We start from the raw sequence: 23,027 nt of genomic DNA, 5'->3' as shown, positions 1-23,027 counted from the left end.
TTTGTCCTAATTTTTGTTCCTTCCTGCCATACCATTGTTCCTGCCCTCCCAGTAGTCGTCCCCTCTAATTAGAGTATCACGCCCAGCACCTCATCTTTCATCCCCGACGTGCTCGCCACCCATTTCTCACACCTGTGAGGTCTGTCTCCCCACTCGGCCACCCTGCGGTGGAATGGTCTCTTGCCTAGCTTGTTCCCTTGCTTGACGTACCAGGCCTCCTTTGTAGGTCTCAAATTCGCGGCCCCCACTGGTTTCTCACACTCCACCTTCCTTTTCCCTTTGTTCCTGCGACGACGCGCTTGGCACCGTTCCTCCTCGGCCTTCGGCTCACCCCGTGACTGGTCAACCTTTCCCCATTTGCTTTGCTCGTCGAGGATTTGTTCTAGCTTCAACTGGACCGCACCATGTAGCACTGCCCCCTTCTCACCACTTTCTTCTTGACACATGCCCAAAAGGGTTGGCTTTTTTAACCTAGGCAGCCCCCAGAATGTTGCCTCGTTCTGACTCCAATTGAAGAGGTCAAAATTGTCTTCTACCAACTTCTCCAAGCGTCTTTCTTGATCAGTTGTGAGCCTGGACTGAATCGCCAATACTCCCCTACTGAATTTATACATTAACAGGTCCCCGATCACGTTTGCCCAGCGCTCCTCAACATGAGCATCGGTAAATTGTCCATCTTTCCCTGTCCTGCCGTCTGGCCTTTCCTGATTTCGGTTCCTTCTTGGTCCTCTGTACCTTTCACTGATCCACCATCCCTGTCTTCTCGCGCCGTTCTGATCTCGGCCTTAGACACTTCGCTGATCCTGATCGCCTTCCAAAATCTCAATCTTGTGACATCTATGCCCGGCGCCAGCTCCCTTCTTACCATACAAGCTCAAGCAGTTTTTATAGCATTCCCTCGCCCGACGATGGTCTACCGCGATCTTTCCTACCTTCCCGCAGGTCAGCGGGTATTTCACCGCCAGGTGGGCTGTCGATATTACCGCACAGAGGCGGTTCAGCGTGTTTCGACCAATGATGACATTATACGACGCGACTACCTGCAAAACCAAATACCTTACTCGCAAGAGCTTCGCGTTCTCATCAACGCCAAAAATTGTGTTCAAATCCAAGTAGTCGCGTTCCCAAACTTGTTCCCCCGAAAAACCTACCAAAGTCCCAGAATATGGCATCAGGTCTTGATCTGTTAACACCAATTGATCCAATGCGTCGCCATAGATGATATTCGCAGAACTACCCTGATCTAGAAGCACTCTCCGCACATTGTAATTGTTGATCCTCACCATTACCACCACGGGATCGTCCTTATGTGTCTTAATTCCTTCAAAGTCTGCTGACGATATCACTATGTCCGGGTGCTGAAAACCAAATGGAAATGAAAACGTTTGTACTGAACTTACCGCCCTAACATGCCTTCGTCTCGCCGCTTAGGTGTCGCCGCCCCCGCCGAAGCCCCCTGCAATTGTATTGATTGTCCCAACCGGCGGTTCGAGATCCTTGTTGAAGGTTTCTTCGGCTCTTTTCTTCCTTGTCGCCAATGTCTCTTTCTTATCCGCTGTTGGTGTCCGACGGCGGTCATCCCGCCTGCGGTCATCCTGCTGGCGGTTTCCCTTGTAGCGATTCCCCAGTTGGCGCTCGCCCTGCCAGCGATCACCGCGATCATTCATTTGTGAGCGTCCTGCCCTGACCAACCTCTCAATCTCACTTTTCAAAGTGAAGCAATCACCGGTGTCGTGGCCCGTCGAGCGATGATACTCGCACCACTTGGTTTTTTCCACTGCCACCCGCGGCGGGTTAACATCCTTCTCGCCCTCATCAACTGCATGCGTTGTCTTGACCTCCCGAAGTAGTTCTGTCAAATGTGCGTTCAGGTTTTTGCCTGACCCCTCGCGCTGGCGAGAATCAGTTTGCCACGGGCGCCGTCGCTCAAAGTTTTCCGTCTTCGGATAGAGTTGTTCCTTCGCTAGCTTCTCTGATGGTTTGATTTTCTTATCCCTTTGCTTGCTACTTTCTCCCTTCTCCCGACCTCGCCTGCTTGCTGGCGAAACGTCCCTCTGACCGCCATCTTTTTCCGTCTTGGCACGCCACCTTTTGAACGTGTCGTCTTCCTCATCCAGGATGTAAGTGTTCGCCCGAGCATGGACTTCCGCCATCGAACGAGCAGGCTTCAGACTTAGCTTACTGTTCAGCCTCCCCGACAGCAGTCCATTCTTAAAGGCGCGCGCACAGACTTGCGACTCCGACTCCTCGATCTTGACAGATGCTGCACTGTACCGTTTCACATACTGCTTGAAAGTTTCTTGCTCCAACTGGCGAACGTTATACAGATCATCAATCGTGACCTGCTTGATGTTGCTTGCGGAGAATTGAACAAGGAACTTCGAAGAGAAATCGCGGAAGTTCGTGATAGATCCGCGAGGCAAAGTCGTGAACCAAGCCATCGTCGTGCCTTTGAAAGTTGACACGAAGATTCTGTACTTCACCGCATCAGAAGCTGCACTTATCACCATCTTCGTGTTGAAGTAGAGCAGATGATCCTTCGGATCCGTCCTTTCGATGTATGTCTCCAGAATGAGATTTTTCATTTATCAGGAATTTCTACCTCCCTTACCGTCGCCGAGAGAGGCTCAAACTCCGCTACAGCCTCCGTCTCTCGTTCTCCCTTGTCTTGTTGCTCAAGGCGATAATAGTCATACTGCTATTGCAAGTAATCATTCCTCTGCCGTATGTTGTCAACGTTGTGGACCAAACGTCTCCAATATTTGTGAGTGATCGGAGCTTGAGGTAATGGCGATCCGCCTCCTGAAGCTTCCGGCGAGCGTGCTGGAGATCCTTGCTGCGAAGGTGAGCACGGTGGAGTAGGCAATGGAGGCGTCGGAGAAGGAGGAGGATGAGGCGGTGGAGGCGGAGGTGGAGTTGGTTGCTCAGGTTGCTCGCGATGAACCTCCTCACGACGAGGCCTTCCCCTCACACGACGCAATGGTGAACCACGCCTCTACTCCAACGGCTCGCTGCGTCGTCGACGACGAGTCTCCATCGAATTTCAACCGTGACCCAGAAATTCAACCAAAAACACGAAAATCAGAGGAAATTGCACAAAATTCCGAACTTCTCTCAACCAAAACAGCAATCCACGTAGTCTAGGAATCCAAATCTACCGATCCCCACAGACGGCGCCAAATGTTCCAGCCAAGAACATAGAAAGAAGGTATAGTACCTTGAGTGAGAGGATTCCAATGAGAGAGTCTAGAGAGAGAGAGAGCGTATAACCGCTTAGAGAGAGAGTGTAACTGAATCTCAAGTTTGTTATTCATGAAATGAGCAAAGAGTCCCTTACAATTGGTAACGGCCCCCTATTTATAGGCGAGGGGTTGGGCCTGGTGTATCTAATTGTCCTTAGTGGGCCGGTTGGGCCTCTCGGAGGAGGCCCATACCTTTGGCTTATGCATCGCCTTTGGGTGAGCATCACTGGGCGAGGGCCTCTGTGGTCTCGCCCAGTCCAGGGATCCCTGTGGAGATGCGTGGGGACCCGTGGGGAGATGGGGAACGGGAACGGGGTGAAAATCCCCCCACTGCAGGGAATGAGGATGGGGGTGGGGACAAAAAAGAGATGTGGGGACGAGGAGTGGGAAGGCTATCCCCGCGCGGGTGCCATCCCTAACCATTACAAATTAATTATAGAAAACAAAAACATAATATGTCTAACAAACATAAAAATTCTAAATTAGTAATATTTCTTCAAAAATTTCACACACACACACACACGCACACGCACACGCACACGCACACGCACACACATAGATATAGATATATATATATATATATATATATATATATATTTAATATTTTATAAATAAATATATGTCATCGGTTCGCTTCATCGGTTCATTGGTTTTTAATTTTTCAAACGTGAACTGAACAAATCTTTATTGGTTTTTATCGGTTTGGATCGGTTTTTAACTGAATAACAAAACAAACCAATCCAAATACTTTGATTCGGTTCGGTTCGTCGGTTTCATCGGCTCAATTCGAGATCGATCCAATGAACACCCCTAATAGAGATCCAAAGAAATGTGCAAGATTTGGTGAAGAAAAGATGGTATTTGAGGTTTCTAGTCAAAAGGTGCTAAGCATTGGCCAATAGTGCTAAGCACCATTTAGACAGTGAAGAATATCAAATCAGTTAAAATGGTGCTCATATAAGGGGTGCTGAGCACCTGAGGCGGTCTGGAGAGAATTTCAAATCTGTTGAAATGGTGCTGAGTACCATAGAATGGGTGTTGAGCACCTAAGGCGGTTTGGAAAACCTTTGTTTGACGAAAAGTGGGTTCTGAGCACCCAGACAAAGTGCTGAGCACTCAAACTAAGGTGTTGAGTACCCACACAAAGTGTTGAGCATCCAGAAAGTGGTGCTAAGCACCTTGTCCTGACATTTTCATATAAAAAGCCATTTCTCTCATCAGATTTGGGAAATAGACTAAAATTAGAGATTAGAACCAATACCAATCACTTGGGGAAAGGGAGAACTCAAAGGAAAGCATCAAAGAAGAGCTAGGAGGCTAGAGAGAAACTGTTGGAGCTGAATTCATCGTTGGGGGACCGTCACAAATTCAAATTTTCATTGTTCTTCGTCTCTTTATGATTGGAACTAGTTGTTTTGATGCTCATCTAATCTATTTGCAGATTTCCTTTCATACAAAATGCATGTTTCTATGTTAAAGAATCAATGATTTTCTCTTATGCTTCATATTATATCTTTGGTTAATCCCCTTGTGTATCAAACTCACACGTTCTTGAGTCCGAACTAGAGTTAATCATATGTTTCTTTCTCATGATTTAATGATTTTACCTTGTGTTTCATGCTACTCACTATTGTTAATCGATCAAGTGATTGAAGGTTAGTATATTTGAGTTGATAATCTTCTACACCGGGGACTGTGTTGTGAGATAAGAAATGGTGGAAGCAATCAATTTCATAGAACAATAGTTGTATGTGAATCAATATGATACATAGAGGTCAGCCAACGAAACTCTAATCCCATCAAAACTATCTACCTTGGTGAATCCAACTAATTTATCTCCTTTATTTATGTTTTTATGTTCTTAAACAAACAACTAATCTCTTTGTAAGCCATCATTTAAGTATTTTAACTATTGAACGACATAAGTATTACATCTCCTTGTGGATACGACAATTCCATTTACTATATTACAATTAAGTCTAATGAGATTCGAACGTAGAGTGGTAAAAAATCTTTCATCAATCACTAGTCATCTAGTTAATATCATATTTCTTCTAAGGGTTAAATATATGTTTGAGATCCTTGATTTACATGATTAATTCCTCCAATCATAATTATGAGAAATAATAATATAAATTTACATGTAACTTTGTCCTTATTCAATAGCTAAAAAATTTTGGGATGATTGATTCTGACTTGTTATTAGAGCATTTATGACTAAGTGGCTAGAGTTTGATTGTTACCTCCTCAATTCTTCTAATAAAAAAGTTGAATTTTAGCATATGTTATATGGACATGTGCATTGTCCACTCTTCAGGGTGGTTAGAAAATAAGAATATAAAAGCATTCATGCAGTTTTTTTGGGTTAACCTTTACAAAACCGTTTAGATTTTGGGATAATTAGTTTTTCAATAATAATCAAGTTGCCTCCATATATCAATTTACTTCAGAATTGATTTCATCGTTAGATTCAGATAATCAAATCCAATAGTACGTTCCTCCGGATCAAATAAACCCGAGAGAAGAACCAATACCGAGGTTTATAACCTGGCTTATTGCATCTCCCTCCCCCACCACACCCCAGTAATCTTAAACTCATATCAGATGTTGAAATCTGTGATAAGATTTTGGTGACAGTTAGAAAATGAGACAATGAATCAAAAGAGTAGACACTTTGAGAAACGTATCTACTACATGAACTAACAAAAAGGCCATCTAATTTGTAATATGAACTAGAAAAATGTACTGAACTTATAAGTTCCACACACATTCTTGTATCAGATAAACTGTTATGGTACTTTTACACAAAACAGGCTGCATCACTTATCCCTTGGTCTTATGCATTGTTAGCTAGCTATCTCTCCCATAGTTTGTGTAGTTGGCACCCCCATCCTTGATGAGACTGATATATGTATATATATAAAAGTAAGCTTTTGATCAATGCTGGTCTTTAGTCTTTACCAAAGCCAAATGCACTGCAGCAAATTCCAAGTTAGACAACAAAATGGTAACAGCTGAACTCAGATCATCATCAAAAAGGTCATCAAGGCTGTGAAAATGACTACAATGAAATTAATGGTAGATTGATGCCCTGAACTCTTGGTGGGTCTTACTGGAGGAAGAGCACACTCCATTCCATTGAAAAACACCTTAGAAGGGAACGCGTCACGCGTGACATCGAAATCCTTAATGTGCTTCTTATTGAATGAAACCACAGATTGCTGCTTCCCAGGCACTCTAGGATCATAAGTATGAGTCCCATTGGTCTCACCAGACAAGAAATTCAAACCTTTTAGCCCTTGCAAGAAAACAGTTTTGATGCCAGGAATTCTAGTCCCATTGAAGGAATACACATCATCAAACCCATCAAAAGCCCTCTTGAACTGCAAAGCAGTGAACCAATCCTCAAATGCAAATTCCTCCCAATTGAATAGCGTGATCCTCGCCGTCCACCCTTCTTTATGATCAGAGCTCACATGCCAGTTAATGCTCACAGGGCAATTATCCCCACAAGGCATCTTCGCAGGCACGTGAAGATGCTTAAGCTTCGCCCAAGCACGCGCTTTCATGGTCCTGTTCACGAAGGGGACCAGAAGCGCGTCGGGCGGAAGCAGCATCGGAGACACCTTAGAGCTGCATTTTGTAGTATCATGGCAGCCGCAAGCGCAGGTATTGCAAGGGATTGCAGATTCATTATAGAAAGCTGAGAACGACACACAGCAACGATTCTCCTGCGGTTTCGGCTTCGTTATGTTGCAAACCACTTGCCAGCTGGCGACGGCGGTGGAAATCGCCTTGAGCCCAGTAGGATCCGGAAACTCCTGCGGGTCAACCCGGATAGGTGGCCCACAGGTGTATTTAGGGTTTATCACGCCATCGATGTGCCATTTCATCGGTGGCGTGATAGCCGTGCGGTTATCATCCGGTGGCATTTTCCAGACCTGCATCTGGAAAATGGATCTGGCTTTGCTCTTGTCCATGACAGGGGGCAAAACGGTGCCGTTCTTGCAGCAATAGGGGAGTTTACCTACCTTTTCATCTTCCTTTTTCTCGGCGGGGAGGTCGGAGAGGATGGGCTTTTTCTGGCAATTGGCGACGTTTGAGAAATCAAGGTCCCTGTAGTATTTTCCGGCGGGGCCGTAGAGGCATTCTGATTGGTCCTTAATGCGAGCATAGGCGCCTTTCAAGGAGTAGATGAACTCTCCCTTTTGCCATTCCCATGTGAGGTTCCAGTGGTCGAGACGGCCGAGTGGGTGGTTGTTGTCGATGGTGAGTTGGACGGAGTAGCTCGTCTGGAAGGCTTGGAGGACGTCGTAGGCGATGGTTAGGTCGCCATAGCGGCGAGGGAGAAACTTGGTTTTCTTTGCTAGTTTTGCTTTGGCTTTTGGGTCCTTCCTGCAGCATACAAACATTCTCGAACCTGCATCATCATCATATACATGGAGTCATATACATGTCACGTATCAAGCACAAAAATCATATCATGTGTAACCAAAATCATTGTAGTGCACAAGGAAATTTGAATAAATCTAACACTTTCATCTAAATATCTAATCAAATCTTGCATGAATCATGAATGTAATCACTAAAGCTCGGAGATTAGTCTTATGATTAATTATGTGGATCCTTGGTAACTTTTCATCTTTTCTTTTATGAAACATGCAGGCTAAGAAACCGGGAAAAACAAAACACAAAAACTAGACGCCACTGCTATAAAAAGTAGAGGCATTCTCAAGTAAAATCTATTGAACATAACAAAAATTAGGCAAAACTCTGGTTATCTTTCTCATTTCTTTTATTCATCTATAGTAAATGATCATCCCTTGGGCTAGTCTTTAATATGCTTTGCTTATAAAAAAATGATCTTGGTGAATTTTGTTTTCTTTTTTTTTTAACATAGGAAGAGAGAATTTTGCTCTAATAGAAAATTGAAATCTCAATGTTAGGAAACGAATTTTCGTGGTAGTATATTACTCCCTCCGTTCCTAATCTTTTGTTGTTTTAACTTTTGGCCTAAATTCCAAAAATTTTGTTGTTTTACAAATCCAATGCATTTTTTCTCAATTTATTCCATGTTTACCCTCATTTAATATTATATCTCTCACCTACCACCACTTATTTTCACCAATCAAAACCATAACAAATTTTTTAACCAATAACTATCATTCTCTCTCTTCACTCTAACTCAACATTAAATAGGGGCGTTTATGTCAGCAAATATATCAATAATTGCACTCTTAAACAATGTGCATAACCTTAAACAACAAAAGATCAGGAACGGAGGGAGTAATGATTAACCCAATTTTAAAAGGTGTTATATAGTTACCAATCAAAAAACTCTCACGTCAGCATTCGTAAGTTTCTTGATTAATATTTTTCGGTTCATACATAACATAGCAATGCTCAGGGAATTTTTTTCAATTGTATTTCTATGATAAGAACTTTTCTTTTCTAACAAGAGGAAGGGAAAATAAAGAAGAAAGAAGCAAAAATTATGTGAGAAAAGCTACTTTCATCAACAAACATAAAATTTGCATGAGTGATCATATACATACCTTTACGAGAGGCTGCGGGGCATTTGAAGCCATCATTGACGAGCTTGATAGTCTTGGGCATCGGGGTGGCACCTTTGCCTAGTCCAAACTGTGTGCCACTCATTGCGACCGTCACCGCCATCTGCGTGTAATCCCCGGCAGTCTCTATGGCCGTCTTCAGGTCAGTCACAGGGTTCCCGGCTAACGTGGTACCGTTTCCAACCTCGGCCGGAAAGTCCTCCGAGTCAATGGGAACGGCCCCGTCGGCCGAGACCAGAATCTCCCTGTGCTGGAACCCGATGTACATCTTCCAATCCTTCAGCTCTTCGTCCCCAACATTCATCAATGACGCCTCCGCCTTGAACGCCCACGCCTGCTTCGATATGTTCTTCACGTGCGGGTACTCCATCTCACGTGCTGTCAGCGTGTACGTCAGGAATATCCCGTCGCAGCTGTCCATCTCCGTCGCCTTGGGCGGCCCCCCCACCGCGAAAACCTGTCCATTGCAAACCGACGACAACCACAGGATGGTCGTCGTTATTATTAATATTCTCCTGTACGAGGAAGCTGCCAAAGCCGCTTCCATGTCTCCTTCCAAACAACCAATGTGGTTGTGTTGTTTTACTATTTCCCTTCTTTTTCTTTTTGTATTTTGTGTGTGTTTAATTTTTATGTGGCTGCCGCGGCGGAACGCGGCGGAGGAGAGAGGGAAATTGAAGAGAGAAGAGAGGGGTGACATGGTTGTGGTATATATATGAATGGGAGGGAAATTTGGAAGAGAGGGTCAAGCTGGTAGTTGTGTTCCGCTAGTTTTAGCGGTGTTTTCGGAGGACAGGTTGGGGCGTGTGATATTTTTGGAAGAAAGAAATTGGTTGGAATGGAAACTGACATGCATGCAACATTAGCACTGATTGTTTTTTCGTTGTGAGAGGGAACTAATCATGAACGTGTGTTTATAAGGTTAATTGGGTGCAACTTTGTTTCCTAGTATCAGTTTTTCTTTGGCCGTTCGATTACCATCATGTTTGCGGAAAGAATTTGGTTATAATATTGTGGAATGTACCTTCAATTTCAGAGAGACGAATGTTATATAACTTATAGTCAATTAGTTAATATCGTTATAGAATTTTGTACTAGTATATGATGAATTTTTGTCAAAACGATTAACTAATCCCCTCGAGAAATAAGGTAACATCAGTTAATGCTTGTCGAAAAAATACGAATTAATTGAGCTAATATTAGTTAGTTAGTACTCCTATATGTAAATATTTTTTCCCTTGAAAAAAAAAACAAAACACATAATAGTGGAAGATACCTAACATTTGAAATTTGTTATAGTTTTTAAAAGGTGCAAATGCCGGATGTCAGTCACTATTTCATGCTACACGGAGCAACTGTTTTTTATTTATTCGTCTTATTTTTTCTCCTATTAAATTTTTTTTTATTGTCTTCTTTTTTTTCTTTTCTTATCACATTATTAATCATGATCTAACACTCTTTTTTTAACACTTTCTCATATTTCTGTTGAAATTCACGAACCTCACTAAATTAAAAATTGGACTAGGTAGTCTTGTGGGACAGTTGAGAAAACCAACGTAACGATTCCTTAATCCAACAATTATTCACGGAAGGGATTTTGTTCCTTAATACAAGTTCTTTAGACACTCTAAAAAGTTCTTAGTGATCACAGTACTGAGAAGTTTGTATTGGAAACAAAGCTATTGTACTAAGGTAAGAGCGAAAATGAATAAATAAAGGCTTAAAAGGCTTAAATTAAACGGCTGAAAGTTGAATAAGTAAAGCTCTGGAATGGTAAACGATTGAAATGTTGTAAAGAAACTTAAAGGTTGAAAAATAAAGGCATAAAAGTAAAAAGACAAGTTAATGCGCGAAATTTGTAGTTTGATTGATTGACGAGTTGTGTTGTGTACAAATGACTCTTCTTCAGTACCTTAGTTCCACGGTATTTATACAAATTTGGTTAACCTACGACATTTAAAAAACACTTGCCACTACCATATTTCTCAGTATTTACAAGCATTTACAGTTGTTGAGTATTGGCATCTACTTCTCCTAATCCTCCTGAAAGTTTGGTTTAAGCTGATCTCCCTCGCATCGACTGGTTTCTTAAGCAATAATCGTTTTCCTTATATCAAAGGGATGAACCACTTAGTGTATTCTAGTATGTGGGACCTCCAAGAAGCTTGTAAACATCTTCTATCATGGGCTGAGGTCTCTACACTTGTGCTCAAATCTTGTCCAAGTTCAAACCTTTTGTTGTTTCATTATGCGCCATTGGCTGGTCTCATTGTTTTGGCTCAACAACTAATTTGTCACGTTAATTGGGCAAAACGCTTCAATTGCCTCAGTAGTCGTTACGAAATTTCCGGTGCCCGTTAATCATAAGAAATTATATGAATTGAAAGTGTAATTTAATTACTATTCGTAGGAATAACTGGGTGTAATAGCAATTAGACTCTAAAAGGTTGACTAACAACTAACTTCACCTAAGAGTCTAACAACTAACTAACTCAAGTAGCTCAAGTCATAATTGACATGAACTAAGAATGTTATATGAATTTCAACTGGTAAAAGATATAGCGTTAAAATGAGTGTTTTTAATATTTTTTTATACAATTTCAATTTCTATTTGATCGAGTGTAAAATCAAAACGAAAAGTATTGATGGACATACATTTCTTTGAACATTTTTTAGACTTATCCCTTTGTGGTAGTTTTTAACTGTAAGAAAGTGTTGTAGTGGTTAAAAACCGCTACAAAGTGGTATGTCTAAATGACGTCTTAAAGAAAATACATGTTTATGTATCAATGTATCATTACTCTAAAATCTGACATAACTATGTGTTTACAGTGATATTTAGTAAACAAACATTCTCCAAATTCGATTGGAAAAAGTTTAAGAAGTTAAGAATTTTGCGAATTAAGGGCCCTTTTGGGAGAACGTCTTGCCAAAGTGTTGTGTGTGAAAGTTAGAAAACTCGACACCCGCGTGTCAAGGGTAAAATCGATAAGTTAACAAACTGCAAATTTAAAGGTACTGAAATTCCAATTGCATTAAACAAACTGAAGGGTACATCAGATAAGTCGAAAACGGCTAATTACATTAAACAAAAATAAATCGACAGAAACACAAAGTGAAGAAATAACAAGCTTAAAACACTTAAAGGCATGGAACATAAACGGCTGGTTCAGCAACATACTCCTCCATGATCACGTTAGGCTCTTTGAGTCTCTTTGATGCGGACATGTGAGCTTTTTAGTGAGTTTTTAAGAGTTGAGTTGAGAACCTTTTTTCTGAATCAGATTCTCCTATTTATAGAGCTCCATGTCCCGCGTGTCCTTGGCGGTTTTCTTCCTTACTGGATGGTGTTAGTGGGTCTGATTCCCCACGATCTGATGCTTGCCCCGGAAGTTCCATGCGTAGTGGTGTTCTTCAACTGCTTCCTGTCCACGTGGATAGCTATCGTGGGGAGAAGCACACGCTTTTCTAACTGATTCAATCAATGTCGCACGTGGTAAACATGCCCGTGTTTATAGCAACGGTTACCAGTGTCCCTTTGTCGAATTCTGCCACCCATTTAACTTAGCATTTTTTCTTGATTCTCCTGGTTCATTCTTTCGACAAACCCATACGTTTTGGGCCAAATATTTTGGGCCAACAGATGCCCCCCAAAAATGTTGATTCTCGACTACCAGGCCTTGGAGAGATCAAGCATTTTTTAATCTTGAATTTCGAACATAATTGTCATTTCTTGAAACTTCTGATGCTTCTGTAATCTCAACCTTTCATCTTCACGTCCAATCAGAATTCATAGCGTCTGACTTCGCCTGCTACTTTGCAGTCTCCTCACTAGGGTCATCATTGCTCCTTTTTAGCCTATATATTAGGACTCTACAGTTATAATAATAAAATAACCGTTTGGATTTCAAATTTTATGCAATGTCGTACAATGCAGCTTCACATCTGTTTCTTCTTTTGTCTATAAATACACCATTGTTGCTTCCTTGCAAGCTTTACACTTTTCAAATCTTTCAAGTTCTATCTGCAATCATCTAACTTTTGCTTCCCCATTTCTTTCTGGTGCATTCTCTGACTACTTTCATGGCTTCCGACTCTGACAACGTCATCCCATTGGCTGCTGCTCTTGACATGAATGAGGCTAAACGCGTTCCTATTCCGGACCCGCCGTATGAAGCGGAGAAGAGGGCTATCTGAAAATCTCAGGTACTCATTCCTATCTCTGTTAACTGTACATTGCGTGCCATACTAGGTCCCCTGAAGAAAGCGAGAAAGGATAGGAGTACTAGTCTTCCCGATGATTATGAGCAATTTCACCCTAGTATTCGAGGGGAGGAGCTTATCATTGCTTTTCGACCCTCTTATCGCTTGCCCTTCCTAAACGATCCCAAGAGGGCTTTTAGATCTGCCCCACCCAATCCGACTGCTAGTGACGGAGCCTATTTGAAATGGCTTGATAGGGTAGAAGCTAGTAAGTCTGGGCATTAGAAGGTTATTGGAATTTTCGACTTGATTCAATTGTCGAGATCACCCATCTCTTATAATCCTGCTATGCTCTTGAGCTCGCTCTATTTCTGGGAAAGGTCCACCAACAGCTTCCATGTTCCCTTTGGCATGATCACCCCCACTCTTCTTGATGTTGATGCCATCACTGGCCTTTGGGTCGTGGGTGATGATTATCATTCTACTGCTGCCCCAACGAAACCCATAGCAATTTCGACGGACAATATAGCCTTCAGCCGATTCATCAAGGATCATTATGTCGAAGACGGTGAAGTTTCTGATGCTAAGCATGTTGCGTTTCTCCTATATTGGCTCTCTGCTTATGTATTCTGCACCAAATCTCTGAGGATTCCCGCCAAGCTTCTTCCTTTGGCTAATTTACTGCATGAGGTTCGAAAAATCGCTTTGGCCAGACTCGTGCTTGGCAACCTCTATCAGGTGATTAATGAAGCAGTGGCCGATATTCAAGATCCCAAGGTCATGTCTCTGAATACAGCTGGTCCGTTGTGGTTGCTTCAACTTTGGATGAATGCGGTTTTCGAATCGTTCCTTCCGGCCAAGAAAACCCCTCCAGTGGTGTCTAACACGAGGATTGATGCTCACAGGCTGAAACCCTAACTCCTCCCTATGATGCTTCTACCTTCGAAGTCGACTTCAAGAAGTACTTTATCATGTTCTTTGAACTGAAACGCTATCGTTCCAGCTTTGCGCCATACAGCAAACCTACTTATGGCCCACGGTGGTTAAGAAATTCTTACCCCAATCTTCCTGGTTCAGAGGATCTCTCTCAACATCAGCTTGAACTCTGGCAAACCATATTATCCCCTCGGGTGTTAACCATCAATTTTGCCATCAATGATTTTACCCTATGTGGTTACAATCCTCAACTGGTTTCTCGACAATTTGGGTTAAGTCAAGACATGCCCAACACACTATTCGACGATTCTCTTATTCTTTACCCTGGCGCTGTTACCAAACGCAGTGTTTTCGACACGACTGTTAACTACTACAACGAGGAGCTGATCAATCTTAGTCATTTTCGCTTCGTTCCTTCTTTTTATATCACCAAAGCATTTAAAACTTGGTAGTCTGCTTATTGGGGCGACATTTCAATGCCGATCGAGGATTGTTTTCAGCGCATAACAAATGTTTTTCTTTTGCAGAAACAAGCTCCTAAGAAGATCATAGGTACGCACTTGGCCGAGATCAACGTTTTTCAGCAATTCTTCAGTGTAGTGTATTTTCCGGGTCCTCGACTTCGAGAAACTATTGCTAAAGCAGCTCAAGTTCTTAGGCAAATGTGGGAGTCTAAAGCCAGGAAAACTCGGTTGATCATCCCTCCCGATGAGGATGGTCTCTCTTTTATTATTCAAAAAACCGGCTTTAAATTCCCACCTATGCCTACTTGTCAGTATGCTTTGGCCTTTCCCGTGGTACTTCCTAAGTGGGTCGACCATGTAAGTATCAAGAATTTTTACCATAGTGCATTACCTCCTCGGAAGCGGGTGACCTGGACTAAACGCTACCTGTGGAATTATCCTTTCCATGTGCCGGTCGAAATCTTCAACCACATATTGATAAGAACGCTTATTGGTCAAGGTAATTATTTTGACCTGGCATTTTCGTGATATTTATGGCTTGATTCTTTTTCTTTCTACTTTTTACAGCTGGACCCATTCCTCGACAGACTCCTCAAGCCTCTCCCCGCGCGACCTCAGCCACCATTGAGCTTGATGATGATTATAATGTTAGCTTGGCCGACAAGCTTAAAGTACCAAAGGTCATATCTCGGTAGTGAAACTTTGTTCCTTCCTTGGTATATGCATTACGTAACCCTTTGCTTTTATTTCAGAGTCGAAAAAGAGGGGCTACACCTACTACTCCTGCAAGTCAGAAGAAGGCCAGAGGTGCTAGTGGGTCTGCTGTGAACAAGCCTTCCCCGGCTAAGTCTGCTAGCCATTATGAGGAGGTCCAAAAGGGCAGTGACCAGCCTGCTGATAAGGTTCGAAATAATGCTCGTACTCTGCTTTCGTGCGCTTTACGAGTTCACTGACGTTTTATCTCTTGGTCAGGTAGGAACACAAGAACATTCTGCTTCCAGTCCTCCTTCTCATGAGGACGTGCCTATCTTTGATCCTGCCAAGCACACAACTGATGAAAAGGCTTCGACCAAGAAGATTTCCAAGAAGAGATCTAAGTCTGGTCGCAAATCTGGCAGCCCTTCTTCTCCTCTTTCCAAGAGCTCGGCAAGTTCAAGTCCTCACAAAAAATCTGTTCCTAAGGTAACTTATCGTTAGCTATGGCTTAATTCGATTTGCTTTCCTTTTCTTCCCTCAAATATTTCGATTTTCATTCTTTAGAGGGTTGACATGTCTAAAATGGTCGAGCCTTGAGCCAAATTGTTACCTCGTAATCCTCCACGAGTCGTTCTGTTGCGTCCTTTGAGCAGTCAGGAGTCCTCGAGTTCGAGTTTAGACTCTAGCGAGTTAGACCCTATGTGGGATAAGTTGAACTTCTATTTCAATTCGAAACCAATTGCTTGGCAACATCCTGGTTGTGCACCTTATTATACCAAGGAGTGTCGAGATAATCTTTCTAATTTTCCCCCGCAGGATACTCCAAACACTTATCCTCTGGCCAATGAACAAAGCATGCCACATGTCGAAGTTCAACACGGCGAAGACCAAATGTCCCCAGTCACTCAGCCTGAACAAGTGATTGGTGTCATGCCTCCTCCAAAGCATCTTGTGGACGCTGATGCTGATGCTCTAAACTCGACACAAGCTGGCCCTTCTCCCAAGCCTCAACAAGACTCCGAAGCTGCTTTGCTTTCTCTGCATGCCAAAGGAGGTTCTGCTTCTTCAAGGACATCAGCGTCATCTCATGCTTCCGGTGAAAGGCTCAATGCCCTTTTGGTTCAAGACGCCCTCGCCACTATTCAAAGTTTCCTTGACGGCACTCTGAACCTCGACTCTCTGCCACCTCATGCTGAAACTACTGAGACTGCTCAGTCTAGAGGAGTAGCCAATTCTGGCCAGATTGAGGAAGCTTTGGCTAAACTGAAGGGCTTGGTCTTCGATGAGGGATTTGTCGATAAATTCCGGGCTAACCCTCAACCAGGCCATGATGTCAAGGAGCTGCTTACTTTCCTGTTGGGCTAGCGTCTTGACCAAGCTCAGGCTGATGCTCTTGTCGAACTCCAGACTTTCCTGGTTGATCTCTTGGCCACGCTTGACAAAGCTAATACTGTGGAGCAGCTCATCAAGACTAAGGAGGCGCAGGTGACTTCTAGCACTCAGGGGCTCTTGACTGCGAAGGATGAGATCCTCAAGTTGACTGCCAGGAAGACTCTTATAGCAACTGACCTGTCGAGTGTTAATACTCGGCTGGATGAGCTTCAGAGGGAGATGGCAAAGCTTGAAAAGGAGAAGGCAATGTTGGTCGGCGAAGGCCCTGTTGTGAATGCCCGGCTGACCACTCTAGCTGCTGAATGCACAAGCGTGATGTTGTCGACATCTCAGCTCTCCCAGGAGGTTGTAGTAGAGAAGCGTGTTAAGCAAAGCTTGGATGCAAGGATTGTTGCTGCTGGCGCTCAATTTGAGGCCTTTAAGTCGAAGATTTAGGACTTTTATACTTACTTCCCTTCGTTGTCTTGGGCTTGTAATAACTCTATGCGTGTATGGCCCTTGCTGCCAATGTTTGTGATGTTTGTACTTTGTGCCTTTCTCGACAATGCCTTTATTGATTAATTCACGTTAATGATGTCGACATAATTTGTCTACTATCCATTTATGTTTTATTGTCGAATTCACATAATTTTCTAAACACTCCCTCTTGCATGGCTTTTTGATTTCAATACCTTTTAACTTGGTATCTTTCGCAGAAATCTAAACTTCTATCTTCCAAGCCATTAATTAACTTCTTGAAAGTAGAGTAATTTATGACGCTCTTTTACCACGTTCTTGTTTAACAACGAAACAAATTCTTCCACTCACGGTAGTGGCTGACGTGGCTGACTGTGCTTGGGTAACGATTGGCAACTGCTTACCATGCATTAATGCAGCTGTTTGTTTTACTTCATTATAAATAAAGCCGTTTTTACCTTTTCTCATCAGTAACTCCTTTTCTCCATTCTCATCTTCTTCCTGCCATTGCACTCTTAATCTCTGATCATGGACAACAGACTCATTCTTTACCGCATCCGTGAGATGGCCTTTCAACACAACCTTTTTCACAATATGTTTGTGTCTCCCTCTCGCCTTGATGATCTTTTGGAACTTATTAATCAGCTGCTCCAGAGGTGTATCATTGCACGCGTCAGGGTCCCCCTTCAGGAGTTCCGAGAGTTACTCATCGAGGCCAAGCCTCTGTATGAAGAATATAGGGTGCTCTCCCTGATGGCATTCTTTCAAGATCACTAAATAGGTGATTTGAAGGAGAAGTTTGACCTTATCCAAGCTTCCTTGGACCAGCAAGATCCAGAAGGTCTTGTTCGACTAGCTGTCGAGATTGCTGCAGTCTCTTTTGATGACTCAACTGCTCGTCAGGAGAAGGCTCGACTTGAGGGCCAGATGGCAGTGCTGGTGGATCAACTAGATCCTCTGCAAGCTAGATATGATGCCTATAGGGCCAATCTTCCATTTTAGGCTTTTAGTTTCTTTTTGTATTTTGCCATTATTGTAATGTCCTATTTTGATTAATAAAACATTCTTGTTTTGGCAATCGTGACACCCTTGCTTATTTGATCTCGACTTCATGCAGCATTGGCTTATACGCTTTTAGGTACTTTCCATTTATTGTAACATGTCGACGTTGGCCGCTTAATTCTTTAATCAAGTAAGCATTATTAGACAATGATTTCTCGACTTTGAACGGTCCTTCCCAATTGGGGGCCCAATTTCCATAAGCTCTATCTTTTTTATCCATTGGCAAAATAACTTTCCAAACGTAATCCCCCGTGACAAAAGATCGATCTCTAACCTTCTTGTTGTAGGCTTTGGCTATGCGATCCTTTTGCCTGGTCAAGACGTCTAGCGCTAGGAGTCTCTCCTCGTCGAGATTCACCAATTCATCTAGCATCATGTTCCAGTAGTCTTCACTAGGAATCTCCTCTTGTCTTTGAATCCTACACGATTGCAAGTATACCTCTGCTGGTAATACCGCTTCTTGGCCATAGGCCAGTCGAAAAGGTGTTGCTCCTGTCGCTTCCCTTGGTGAATTCCTGTAAGCCCATAGGACTTGGCTTAAAGACTCATGCCAGCTTTTCGGTTTTCGACCCACGTGCTTTTTAATCAGGCTAATTAAAGTCTTATTGGCGGCCTCCACTTGGCCATTTTCCTGAGCGTAGTAAGGAGTCGAGGTCAAAAGCTTTATGCCCCAAGATTCTGCAAAAGTCGCTACTTTTCGTCCTACGAACACTGTACCTTGGTCCGTTGTGAGTGATTCAGGAAACCCAAAACGATACACAATGTGATTCTGTATGAACTCGATTACTGTTTCTTGTGTTACATTATGTAGTGGAATGGCTTCGACCCATTTAGTACAATAATCTATTGCTACGATTATATACTTGTGTTGCCTCGACGAGGCCGGGTGGATCTCGCCAATTAAATCTATAGCCCATCCCCTAAAGGGCATGGCTTAATAATAGAGTGCAACTCACTAGCCGGCACGTGTTGGATTCCTGAATGTTTCTGGCAATCTTGACAACCTTTTGCATATTCGATGCAATCTTTCATGATATTTGGCCAGTACATTCCTTGTCTAAAAAGAATCCATTTCATTTTCGCCCCTGCTTGTTGAGCTCCGCATAAGCCATCGTGAGCGGCTGAAACAGCTATGAATGCATCATCTTCGCTCAAGCACTTCAGCAATGTTCCGTCGACATTCTTCTTGAATAACTCATTGCCCATGATGGTTTAATTTAGAGCTCTATACTTGATCTTCCTGTCGGTTGATCCTACAGGGTTTTGCAAATACTCGACGATTGGCTTTCTCCAGTCATTAGGAGTGAGGCTATCGATAACCATAATGTCGAGATCTAAAGGACTCAGTTTTTCCTTGATCCTAATCAACTCTTTCAATTTCTGTTTATCTATCATGTACCCGGAAGCAATTTGTGCTAACTCATTAGCCTCTTGATTACTTATCCTAGGTATGTAGTTGATTTCTGCTTGGTCGAAATTGGCGAGTAAGCTCATTGCTTTCACATAATACTTTGCCAAATTTTCACTTATGCACTTATACTCTTTGGTAAGTTGTTTTACTACCAATTTTGAATCGCCTTTAATTTCGACGTTTTTTGCCCCCAAGGCCAACAATATTTCGAGGCCAGAGACTAAGGCCTCATATTCAGTTTCGTTATTAGAGCAACTCTCTTGAATTCGAAACATGAATTTGTTTGTGATGCCTTGTGGGGATACTATAAACATTCCAATTCCCGATCCTTCCTTATGGCTTGAGCCATCGAAAAACAACTTCCAGGGTTGTAATCCTACATAAGTTATCTCTTTAGGCAAAGTATGATCTGCCAAGAAATCAGCTACTGCTTGCCCCTTAATTGCTTTCAAAGGGGCATAAGTGAGCGAATATTCGGTTAATGCTAAAGACCATTTACCAATTCGACTATGCAAAATAGGCTTGGATAACATGTGCTTTAGTATATCAAAGTGAGAGAAAACCATTACATCAATTGGCTTTATATAATATTTCAGCTTGGTAAAAGAAAAGTACAGGCACAAACACAATTTCTCGATCATAGTGTATCGAGTTTCAGCATCGTTTAACACACGACTTAAATAAAATATGGCTCTTTCGATACCATCTTCGTCTTCTTGTGCCAACATACTCCCAATGGTTTCGTCTGTTGCTGAAATGTATAATCTCATTGGCCTTCCTTTTATGGGAGGAATCATCACTGGAGGATTTGCCAAATAGTCTTTGAGCTCATCAAATGCTTTTTGGTGCTCTGCTTCCCAGCGAAAAGTGTCTTCTTTCTTCAGTCGAAGAAGCGATGAAAAAGGTTTAGTTTTGTCGCTAAGATTGGCAATAAACCTTCTAAGGAAATTGACTTTGCCCAATAGCGACTGCAGTTGTTTCTTACTAGCTGGAGGACTTTTGTCGAGAATAGCTTTGGCTTTGTTCTTGTTGATTTCGATGCCTTTCTTGTGCACCACAAAACCCAAAAAAATCACCTGCAGTTACACCAAACACACATTTAAGAGGGTTCATTTTTAAGCCATGCATCCTCATTCTTTCGAATGACTTCCTCAAATGCGACAAATGTCCATCCCTGGATAGGGACTTAACCACTATGTCATCGATATAAACCTGCATAAAAGTTTTAATAAAATCATGGAAGATGGTGTTCATTACCCTTTGGTAGGTCGCGCCAGCGTTTTTCAAAACAAATGGCATGACCACCCACTCATATGTCATAAGGCACCAGGACATCGAAATGCTGTTTTAGACACATCCTCCTTGGCAATGAAAATCTGATTGTAGCCAGAATATCCATCCAATAAACTTAAGTATTCGTGGCCCGCTGCTGAATCCACCATCATTTCGGCTATGGGCATGTAATACTCATCTTTGGGTGTGGCAGCATTCAGGTCTCAAAAATCTATGCAGACTCTCATCTTACCATTTTTCTTGATAACTGGGACCACATTAGCTAGCCACTCAACATATCTGGCCGTTCTAATGAACTTGCATCTTAGCAATCTTTCGATTTCTTCTTTGATTTTTACCAGAACGTCTGGATGGAATCTTCTGGGCAGTTGTTTCACTGCTTTCTATCTTCTTTGATTGGCAATTGTAACTCTACCAAATCTCGACTTAAACCAGGCATCTCGTGGTAATCCCAAGCGAAACAATCCTTGAATTCTTTTAGCAACTCTATCATTCTGCCTGGGTCAATCAAGGAACTTATGTAGGTTGGCCTTTTAATAGAGATAATAAAGTGGTGACTCAAAGAAGTCTCACATTGCCAAGATTAGCAAGTGCACAAGTGCATATATAATAAAGAACACACACACCCATTGCCTTAAGCCTAAGGTTTTGTGGTGTGTGGTTCTATAGGATTTCTAACACCTTTTCTTCGAACCATCTCCCAGGTCTATCTCCTCCAAAGGGTCTTGAGCCTCCATTTTCGTGGCATCCACTAAGGGTTTTTCGAATCCCAGAGGGCCATCATCATAGATGCAATCTAACCTTAGATCACATATGTCTTCCATGACCTTCTCACTTGGCTCACCCAAACACAAGTTATCCTCTCCATTTCGAGCTAACATTTCGACAGGCAAAACTGAAGTTTCAATCTCTCCTTTGATGGCCAGGTTCTCGGCCATTTTATCGGCCTCTAGAGCCGTTCTTATCTTGTTTTCGGCTGCGTAAGCCGAAATTCGAGCCAAGCTCGAATTAATCATCATTATGTGGTGTTGCCACAATATTGGCAGTTTCATCACTTGCCACTTCCTTAGCGGCAGCTTCATCTTCTTCATTATGCCAACCACTCATGACATCCACTTTGCAGGACTCATTGAGATGCAGCCCTCGAATTGGGTCTAGTGTCACTGAGTATTCTGAGTAAGGATTAAAATACTGGTTAGCCACTGTATTAAACGAAGCAATCGTGGCCAAACTTTTCTCAAAGTTTTTCTTGTCGACATAGCCCGCTTCTGCCAAGTAGTAACTCTGGTCGGCTTGTACATTCTCGACAACTCTATCTGCTTTCCAGATGGATATTCTCTGATGTAAGGTAGAAGGAACTTCCCCTACTCCATGGATCCATTCCCTGCCAAGTAGCAGGTTGTAGTTGGCCTTTGAAGGCACCACAATGAACAATGTAGATCTGCTCACTGTCCCCACAGTTATATTTAGCATGATTGCACCCATGGAGGTGTTGGTCTTGCCTTCATAGTCCGACAGGACCATATCATGAGGAATCAAATTTGTCTCCGTCTTGCCCAACCTCTTCAACATGAACTTGGGCATTAGGTTAATAGCAGCACCATCGTCGACTAGTACCTTGTTGACCCCTTTGTCTTCCACTTTGGCCCACACGAATAAGGGTTTCAAGTGACTCTTCATATGCTCTGAAGGCCTTTGGAAAATGGCTCTTTCATATTCGACAGCTCCCCTCTGCATAACATAATAACATAAAGGGTTATCATCAGCTTCTTCTTCGACATAGTAATCTTCGTCGCCTTCAGCGACCTCAGATATCCTATCGAAATCGGCCAGGAGAATGGACACTATGCAGATGATGTTGAGGTCTTCTCCATCACTCTCGTCGAAGTCCTCCGGCATGTCTTCATCCTCATCTTCATCTTCAGCAGCCACCTTTACCTTCTCCTGAGTGGGGTTTGGCAGGGTCATTCCTTGTTTAATGGCTTGGTCCAGATGATTAATGATGGAAGCCACGCTTGGCTTGTCTTCTGGAGTATCTGATGGCTTGATATCCCACAGAGATCGAAATTTACCACCTCTTTCTCGTTCCGCCTTTCTTTTCCTTAGGAAACGTCGAAATTGGGTCCTGGTCATCTGCTCTGGCCCATAGTAGTTCCTCGAACCATAGGAATAGTTCCTCGATACCTGAGAGTTATTAAAGTATGAGGATCCTTGGCCTAAGTCGATTTTCTGCCACTTCTGTCTTGGCCTTGGTTTAGGGGGTGCTGACCTAAACCATTGGTTTTTGGGTACCTCAGCG

General features: G+C 42.7%; 4 protein-coding genes across 4 annotated transcripts; all 4 read right to left on the bottom strand.

Moving 5' to 3' along the window:
- Positions 1 to 785: 785 nt before the first annotated feature.
- On the bottom strand, positions 786 to 1,286 carry LOC130744095 (uncharacterized). Its single transcript, XM_057596289.1, has one exon. The coding sequence runs from the start codon at positions 1,284 to 1,286 to the stop codon at positions 786 to 788; it is 501 nt and encodes a 166-aa protein (XP_057452272.1).
- Positions 1,287 to 1,427: 141 nt separating this feature from the next.
- Positions 1,428 to 2,510, bottom strand: LOC130744094 (uncharacterized). Its single transcript, XM_057596288.1, has one exon. The coding sequence runs from the start codon at positions 2,508 to 2,510 to the stop codon at positions 1,428 to 1,430; it is 1,083 nt and encodes a 360-aa protein (XP_057452271.1).
- A 3,385-nt stretch (positions 2,511 to 5,895) lies between these two features.
- LOC130742384 (COBRA-like protein 10) lies at positions 5,896 to 9,502 on the bottom strand. Its single transcript, XM_057594488.1, has 2 exons — positions 8,798 to 9,502; positions 5,896 to 7,662 (listed from the first exon to the last, which is right to left on the bottom strand). Exons 1-2 carry the CDS (start codon positions 9,360 to 9,362, stop codon positions 6,263 to 6,265), a joined length of 1,965 nt encoding a protein of 654 aa, XP_057450471.1. The 5' UTR covers positions 9,363 to 9,502; the 3' UTR covers positions 5,896 to 6,262.
- An 8,553-nt stretch (positions 9,503 to 18,055) lies between these two features.
- On the bottom strand, positions 18,056 to 18,955 carry LOC130744093 (uncharacterized). Its single transcript, XM_057596287.1, has one exon. The coding sequence runs from the start codon at positions 18,953 to 18,955 to the stop codon at positions 18,056 to 18,058; it is 900 nt and encodes a 299-aa protein (XP_057452270.1).
- Between the last annotated feature and the right edge of the window lie 4,072 nt (positions 18,956 to 23,027).

Source organism: Lotus japonicus, chromosome 3 (genome assembly GCF_012489685.1).
Source record: "Lotus japonicus ecotype B-129 chromosome 3, LjGifu_v1.2".
In the NCBI taxonomy this organism is placed as follows: Eukaryota; Viridiplantae; Streptophyta; class Magnoliopsida; order Fabales; family Fabaceae; genus Lotus; species Lotus japonicus.
Note: the sequence above shows the minus strand (reverse complement) of the source record. Positions and strands in the feature narration are given on the sequence as shown.